The sequence below is a fragment of the Scleropages formosus genome, chromosome 7 (assembly GCF_900964775.1).
Source record: "Scleropages formosus chromosome 7, fSclFor1.1, whole genome shotgun sequence".
Taxonomy (NCBI): Eukaryota; Metazoa; Chordata; class Actinopteri; order Osteoglossiformes; family Osteoglossidae; genus Scleropages; species Scleropages formosus.
In genome coordinates, this window is record NC_041812.1 from 8234551 (window position 1) to 8243104 (window position 8554).

Genomic DNA, 8554 nt, shown 5'->3' on the forward strand with positions numbered 1-8554 from the left:
AATTTGATTCAATTGGCTGACAGCAGCAGAGAAAAATTTCCTGTGGACAACTTACAAAACATTTATTCAACAAAGTGCAACAGACAGCAATGGTGTTGCAATTCAAAGAGAAAAATAACTATTCCTATGTCTCGGTGAGGGCTTCTGCAATTTTAGGGAATCCTGCTGCAGTGAGGGCTGAGGCCAAGTTCTCCACAGTAGCCTGGGTGCCTTCTCGGTCCTGCCAGGAAACCAGCAGGAGCTTGGCTTGCATATCCACATCTTCACTTTCTGTCTCAATCTCCCGCATCTCTGCTGCCTTCATCTCCAGCTGGGAGGCTAGGGACTTCCACTGAGAGCCAAGCTTAGCTGCAACCTCATCCATCTGCTGGTTTGACACAAGTTTGTGCTGGATCCCTGGGCCTGCACACACAAGGGAGTCAGTGAGGAATAACCTGAATGTGTTCTCCAGAACCTCCTACACGTAAACCAAGCTTTTGCTATCATTTTAGGACACTACTGCTAAAGACCTTCAGTTGAACGAGTGGTATAGAACATTTGACAGTAAGCAATTTAAAATGTCTTCAACATCTGACAATTGAACCATTTACCAAAATAGTACAGTAACATCAAGTGAAAATCCATTGGACTCACTATCATTGGTCTCTTTAAGGAGATTGTCACCATTGTCATCATCTTCCTCCTCACCCGTCTTGATTTCTTCAGATGGGATGTCCTTCTGTGTGGGGTGATGGAGCACATAGAAGTTAAGACTTGCCACTTAAACACAGTTGAGGGTAAAAACAAAAGAGCATAGTGCTCTAACCGGAAGCTCCTTGGCCAACTTGATGACCATGCTCTCCAGGTAGTCAGCCAGGCTCTTGAACTGCTGATTGGTTGGCTGGAAGAAGTGTGGGCTCCTCCGAGAGAGCAGTCGTAGGGCCCTCCATCCATAGTTGGAATTTCTCACCACCCTACAAGAAGCAAAGATGAACTCAGGATGCATTATACATGGAGTACAAGAGTGATGCAAATGTAAATAATAAGCCATAAACACATTGTCTATATTCATTAGACAAATTTCAGTTCATAGGACACACTAGTTTTCCTTAAAATGAGCTGGAAATAGTAAAATTTTTCATCCATGCAGTGGCTTCTTCCCCTATAACCCAATCCTCTGTTTGAGTGACAAGTGTGCATTATACATACTTATACTCATCCTCCACCATATTGGCTGGGTCAGCCTGCTCAATGGCCTCCTCAAAGAACTCCTCCAAAGATGGCATGAACTCCCTACAAAGGACAGCAGATTTCAGTCCTTGCCCAAAAGTAGCTGAGTGTCTATGAACCCTCTGAGCAAACAGAAAAAGGACACTCCAAAATAACAGCCACACACCTGCTGTCTGACTTGCAGGCCTCCATGTTATCTGGGTTGAGGTTCCAAAGTCGCGTCAGCTCATCACTGCAACAAGAAACCACAGAGGAGAGGTCTAAACTGAGGCTATAACAATATGCTTACAAACACTGATCTTGTTTATAACAATCTGGAAAAAGGTACTTTGAGCAACTAACTTAAAGATACTGACTTTCCCATGAAGATCTTGCGATCAGGGCCCTTGCCGAGGAAATCCTCAGGAGCTGGTCTCTTCCTGGTGGGCCGTATGGGCTTTGCATCAGCTGGCCTAGGGGCACATGGGGACAAAGATGAGCAGAATGTGGGTGTACACTCCTCAGAAACTCCTTAGTAACTTGCAGCCCAGTTACACATTGACAGTACAACAGAGGAAGCCCTCTCCACCCCACAGCATAGAAAATAGATTGGCTACTTCTAAAGGTAAATCCCCAATTAAAATTCTAATACAGTTATGATCTTAAAAAGAGGTATAGAACCAGGTTCATACCAAGAGACGTGAAAACCACTAAGGGCCTACATGACGCACCTTTCTTTTACAAAGCTTGGACACCCTTCATTTTTCCACGAGTTCCAGTTTTCTTCTGTGTTTAAGATGTGCTGTCAAAACACAAGGACAGACTAGCAATACAGTTTAATGATCAGAAAGGACAGTGGAAATTCAAAAGTGATTGACAAACCCCATCCAAGCAAGACCCAAACACATTAAATCTAACATTGCGGTCCATGTACATACACACACACCACCACTGTGCCGCCTTATGTAAGTTTTACTGAGTTCACAGAAGCTTTTGTTGAAAGTCCTACCTCCACCATGGTGGCAAATTTGTCCCCATCTGGAGGGGTTTCTCTGAGCAGCTGCAAAACAAAGATGTGGCAGTTATACTCCACTCAGTTAACAGACTGAGGTACTGCACCTTCAGTCAACACCCAATCAGACAACAGTTCTACTGCATTAGAAATTGTATGTGGATTTTGCTCAAGGCTGTCATCAAAACAAAATGTGTTGGTGCAGCAGGGACTCACCTGGTAGACCAATTTGGTAGTTTCTTCCATCCACAAACACTGGTCATCATTTAGAACACAAGTGGAGCTGTAGGGGGAGATTTCAGTACTTAGCCATCAAATCACAAAAATCTGGCAAGTTAGTAATTTCTGCACATCCTCAACTTCTCAGATCATCCATTTCCACTAGGTGGTTACAACACTTATGTTCATATTCCTTTGCACACAACCCAGATAAACAGCAGAGGAACAATTCACCTCCTTACCTTTTGAACTTGACCTGACCCTTCAGATACTGGAACAAGATTAAATACTGTACTAAAATGTGGCGTCTGAAGTTGCTGTCACTCAGTTGGAGGTCCATCAGCTATAGAGGAAGAGAGGAGGCCCATCTGTGAACACTCTTTATTAGGATTTTACCCTCATGGCCATTTTACCTTCCTCACCAGTGCAGAGGAGGAAGAGCAACACTGCGGTCAGGCACCTTCTCACTGGTGAGAAACTTGGCGAAGTACACGTGCTCCCCTCCAGCTGTTCGCAGCTCCTCAAGCTTTCTCTTTGAGGCTTGTGTGTCATCCAGCTTGTAACTCTTAAACACTGCTAATGTCTCATCAGAGTACTGTGGATGAAACCAAAGCCATATTCAATAACCATTAATGCATTGAAGCAGAAATGCTGCAGTATGGATACATGGAATGTTAATTTAGCATGACAACATGGCAGGGGGGGGCCTTCCATGAGATTACAAGTAAAGAGCACCTTGAGGAAAGTCATCCAAGAGAACTTGTCATAGCACTGCACAGGGTTCCTGAAGTAGTCCTGTAAGGTCCAGAATTTTCTGTACAGGTTGTAATCAATGGGAATGGAGCTAAGAGGTTGTAGAAAGAAAAAGACAAGAGATCACTATGGTTGTTCTCTCTTCTAAAAATACTGAAGTAAATAAGAGTCAAAAGCACTGAATTTACAAAAGATCCCTACCCAGAGAAAAAACAAAATGTGGCATCACTTACCATGGAGCAGGTTCATCTTCATCACCCATTTCTCCCTCTTCTACCTCCATGCCTTCCTCTTTTTCCTCTGAGTGCTATGGGAAACAGGCAGAATTAGTCCAAAAATGACAACTGATGCTAGATCAAAGGTCAGTGACTTTGTCACTGATTTTCTATTAATTTAGGTAAATTTTTGAAAATTAAAAATTCCTGTACAGAACACCACAGATGCCACCTTAAGCATTAAGTTATGTCAAGCATTTAGCGAAACCTGTATAAGAAAATGACATGTTTCAGTGTTTTTAAGCATTACTTTTCTTCAGGTTTATTTAACCCTTAACATTCCACAAACAAATTCATATAACTGCACATCACCAGTGTCTCAATATGATGAATTACCTTTTGGCCAAGAGTACTCTCCTGCTCATTTTTGTTGAAGACAGTGATATTATCCAGGTTAAACTGGCTCTGTAAGTTCAAGCCTGTGACAAAACATCAATACCCCTACTTTATCAGAGAAACAAAAACCTTTGACCTTTTTTTTTTTTAAAGGTATTATGGCCCACAGCTAATTGTTTTGTTACAAACCAATTTTAAAATTACTGTATTCTTTCATCCGTCCATTTATTTTATTTACAGATCAGAGAAAGACAGCTCTTTCTTACCAGACTTCTCAGATAAAGGGAACAAACGAGCCAAGAACAGCTGTATCCGGCCACAAAATACAGTGTTCTGCGATTTGGACAGCCTCCTGAGAAGATCTGCAGAATCAGACATAATAAATCACTGCTGCTATACTATTGCTTCAATACACTTCATTTCACTATACCCATCAGCTATCACAATCTACCCCTATGCAAATGTATCCCAAATTCAAAAACTACCTCAGTACCTAAAAATCTTTACACTTACCATTACACATCCTTAACAAGTAGTTTTTCCCTGCAGAATAAAAAGAGTTCTGTGGAAAGATATGAGAAAATAGGTCCTTCAGCACAAAGCAGCATCCTCAAACATAAACCACACAAAGATCCATGCACCCAAAACAAGGAACTCACAGACTTCCATGTGGAGACATTTTCCTCAACAAAAGTGAAAATCTTGTCACACTGATCAAGAGGCAGGCAGTCCAGCACATCACCCAGCAGGAGGAACGGTGTGGTTGCAGAGCAAATTCCTGGAAGGGGGAAAAAAAAAAAATCTTGTAAATGTATTAATACTACACCATCGCATACTTTGAACAAAAACTCCTTTCTTGTTTCAGAATTGTATTGGACATCTTCAGTGAGACCTAACACACAAAAAAGTAGCAAACAGATACTAGCAGTCAGCCAACCTTCTGTGACGCTATCGATGCTGAGGTCAATGAGAGACAAGAAGTCATCACAGCTGCCCTTCTGTTTGACCTGACAGACAGAACTAAACATTATTACTCTTTCCACTTGACACTTGTGACATTTCAATGCCAATGAGACCAGTGTTAAATAACAAGACAGTTTTGATCTCATACTGTACAGGCTAATTTCCCTGTCTAGCACCCTTGCCACACTGCTTTAAAAAGATAATTAAAATAGAATCTTATAGGTATTAACATACAATTTCTGCCTCAAGGACCCCACGCAGAGCCTGGTCAAGTGTGGTTTTCTTCTCTGTCTCGCTGGGAAAAGGCATTAAAGTTTCAATAGTGGTTTAACACTGATCCAAATTTCCAATTAACATAATGCTTCACTAGTCAAAACAGGATGTCAATGTTTAAAAAGAATTCATCTATTCTACTGCAAAAAAAAAAAAAAAACAAACTAAACACACAAACAAAGTGGTTTATAACAGTTTAAAATGAGAGAAGACCTACTTCCCAGGGAGCTGGTTGAACGTGGTTATTATGGGTTTGGTGGTTTTGCTGTCCAGCGCACTTCTAGTTGCAGCCTGCACGGAAGAATAAGGCAGTTATTAAACTTAAAGCCACCAAAATGACAAGACGACATGACTGATGATAAAAACAAACCAGACGAACACAGAAATCAGTCAAGGAATGACACTGCTGCGTTTAGTGATAAAAATACCAGGCCACAGGGCCGGTCAACCAGCAGCTAAAGCAGAAAAATACAAATAGTATTCATTGGGTTATATAACTTATAAGGAAGAAGAAAAGTGCTGTAAGAAGAAAGTAGCTACGAGGAAGGGTGATCATAACAAAACACACAGCGATTACAACATGACAGAGTTGAGCAGAAAAGCTTGGCAGAACACTTTCGCGCAGTTTTTACTAACACACACAACATGTAAATAATAAATCTACCATCGTACCGTAAATTTATCTTTGGCGTCGTTAAACGTGAACACAGACGGAGACATCTTCCAAGCGCGCCGACAACTCTGTGCACTACAAACACCCTTTTTCCGTCAAGTAACTAAACCATGCCGGAAGTAGGGTCAAAGGTCAATCCCTCTGAACGGTTCCGTTACTTTCGAGACTGACCAAAAAATAATTAGCGCCCCCTTGCGAAATACCCCCTCGTGCCCATCTATTCTCCCGCTAAAGCGATGTTCTTTCATAAGGCAAGATGTATGAAATTCAGACTTAAGTATAAATGATTTGTGACTAATTTACAGTGTCATCTTTTTACTCTCCAAAAACGTCTTCTAACAAGCAAGCCTTAAGAAATAGTTAAGTTTTTTTGATAAACTGTAAACATCCTCTCGTCTATCTATCTATCTATCTATCTGAACATTTGTTTATTCCTTGTTTGTTTCTGATTATTTTCCTCTATGTACCCCTCTCACTGGCAATTTGTTTGCACTCTTCTTTCTTAAATTGCTGCTAAAACACCTAACTAATATGTTTAAAGTTACATTTATTGTATATTTATTATTATGTTTACATCTATAAGGGGGGTGTGGTGCTGCAGCAGGTTTGGCTGAGGCCTGGGGTTCAAGTCTTGCTTGGGGTGCCCTGCAGCGAAGTGGCATCCTGTCCAGGGTGTGACCTCTCCCCCTCCAGCCCCCCACCCTACCAGGCTAGACCCTGGCTTGCTGCAACCCTGCTCAGGACAAGCAGTTGTAGGCATCTTCTGTGTGAACTCACAGGGTCATTTTATGAATTATGGTAAATAACACACACTGCATCGCATCAGGAAAAGCACATCTGTGGCAGTAACAAGGGCTCTTACACAGTTACAAATAATCAACAAGAATGGGGTTCAAACCCACAATGGATTGGCAGGCCATTGCCTTCACCACTTGGCCATCTCTTCCCCCTGACAACCTAACCTTCCAAAATGTCTTTTGCCATTGGAGAATTTAGCGATTCAAATGTAAAGACAATGTGAGCAAATCAATGTCCAGATGTCAGAGCAGAGCCTCCACAATGATCAGGGACTCCACTCCCCTTACACAGTAACACACCATCTCTTCAAACTGCCCCCATCTGGCTGGCGATCCAGGAAAATTCATTCACACACCACAAGGATGAAAAACAGCTTCTTCCCAAGAGCTGTGAAATAGCTGAACTCTGCCTGATTTTTAACCCTCCCCCTCCCAAATGCACGTCTGTCCTACTGTCTCACTGGTCTACTGTATTATATTGTTTAAATTATTTAATGTTCTATTTTTATACTTAAGTGTTTGTGTTTTATATTGTTGTTTTCTCCTACTGTCATACTGGTCTACTGAATTATCTTGTTTAAATTGTGAATTTTCTATTTTTTTACTTAAATGTTTCTGTTTTGTATTGTTGTTATGTGGCTGTGTAAAGAAGTCAGGGAATACCACTAGAATTTCGTTGTATTGCACAGTAGCACAATGACAATAAAGTCTTCAATTCAATTCAGTTCAATTCACACACACACACACACACACACACACACACACACACACACACACACACACACACACACACACATTTTCAGAACTGCTTGTCCCATACGGGGTCACGGGGAACCGGAGCCTACCTGGCAACACAGGGCGTAAGGCCGGAGGGGGAGGGGACACACCCAGGACGGGACGCCAGTCCGTCGCAAGGCACCCCAAGCAGGACTTGAACCCCAGACCCACCGGAGAGCAGGACTGCGCCACTGCATCCCCCCTTCAATTCAATTCAATTCAATTCAATTCAATTCAATTCAATGTTTTCGCTGAGTACCGCAGCTCATTACACTGTTTACCACAAAACAATCGTTCATTCTTCATGACGAGATGGCCGAGTGGTTAAGGCGATGGACTGCTAATCCATTGTGCTCTGCACGCGTGGGTTCGAATCCCATTCTCGTCGACGCCGATGGTGTGCTGTCAGGAGCTAGTGCTTAAATGTTTTATTTATGCTATGTGACGGCTAAATCATAGTTCCATAATATGTGTCACAGTGACAAGCTCGACACAGCAGGGGGCGCAGTGGTTACACACTTCACCTCGCAATCGCAGCACGTCCTCCTGCCACAGTTCCCTCCAAATTTCAAGTTGATTGTCATACGTACAAGTGTCATGAAATTCTTCTTGAATGCTTCTCCACAGACTATAACAAAAACAATAGAAATAGTGCACAAACAAAACAATGAGAGTGAGTAGTGCAACAGCAATAGCAATAAATAATGGTAACGGTAGTAACAATAATGCCAGGTGACAGTCAGACAACTCAGAACGAGAGAATGAGAATGAGGACGCTTAAAGTGGCAGTGTAATTTACCAATGCGCTTGGGAGGAGCAGTCCAACTCAAGTTACTCAAGGGGGCACGTTGGTTAGTGTTGTATAGTCTTACAGCAGTGGGGTAAAAGCTGTTCCTGTACCTAGCTGTGCGGGTTCGAATAGACCTAAGCCGTTTTGCAGATGGCAGGGAGGAGAAACAGCGCCCGTGCGGGGGGACTACGGTCTCTCATGATGATGGGCATCGTCTTTCTGATGCAGCGTGAGGTGTAGGTGTCCTGGACTGCTGGTATCTGTGTGCCGATGATTCCCTGAGCTGTTTTGACCACCCTCTGTAGGGCTTTCTTGTCCTACGGAGCAGCTGCCAGATTGTAATACACCCTGCTGGAGTCGGACTCCACACAACACGAATTCGTACACGTAAGTAGCTTACTCTACAAAACTGACATTGTCTGTAAGTCACTCTGGAGAAGTTCATCGGACAAATAATAATCAAAAATGACAAATATAATATGTAGTAATAACCCCGCC

At 42.4% G+C, this 8554-nt stretch overlaps 1 protein-coding gene and 1 non-coding gene across 2 annotated transcripts; one reads left to right on the forward strand and one right to left on the reverse strand.

The window, feature by feature from the left end:
- Positions 1–32: 32 nt before the first annotated feature.
- Positions 33–5806, reverse strand: thoc1 (THO complex 1). Its single transcript, XM_018757459.2, has 21 exons — positions 5692–5806; positions 5237–5310; positions 4981–5041; positions 4721–4790; positions 4443–4561; positions 4297–4345; positions 4050–4145; positions 3784–3866; positions 3406–3479; positions 3155–3263; positions 2880–3014; positions 2662–2762; positions 2417–2483; positions 2198–2248; positions 1920–1990; positions 1566–1661; positions 1376–1441; positions 1189–1272; positions 806–953; positions 634–718; positions 33–402 (listed from the first exon to the last, which is right to left on the reverse strand). The coding sequence occupies exons 1-21, from the start codon at positions 5737–5739 to the stop codon at positions 125–127; spliced, it is 1965 nt and encodes a 654-aa protein (XP_018612975.1). The 5' UTR covers positions 5740–5806; the 3' UTR covers positions 33–124.
- A 1766-nt stretch (positions 5807–7572) lies between these two features.
- On the forward strand, positions 7573–7654 carry trnas-gcu (transfer RNA serine (anticodon GCU)). Its single transcript has one exon. It is a non-coding gene; the product is annotated as a tRNA-Ser (tRNA).
- The last annotated feature ends 900 nt before the right edge of the window (positions 7655–8554 follow it).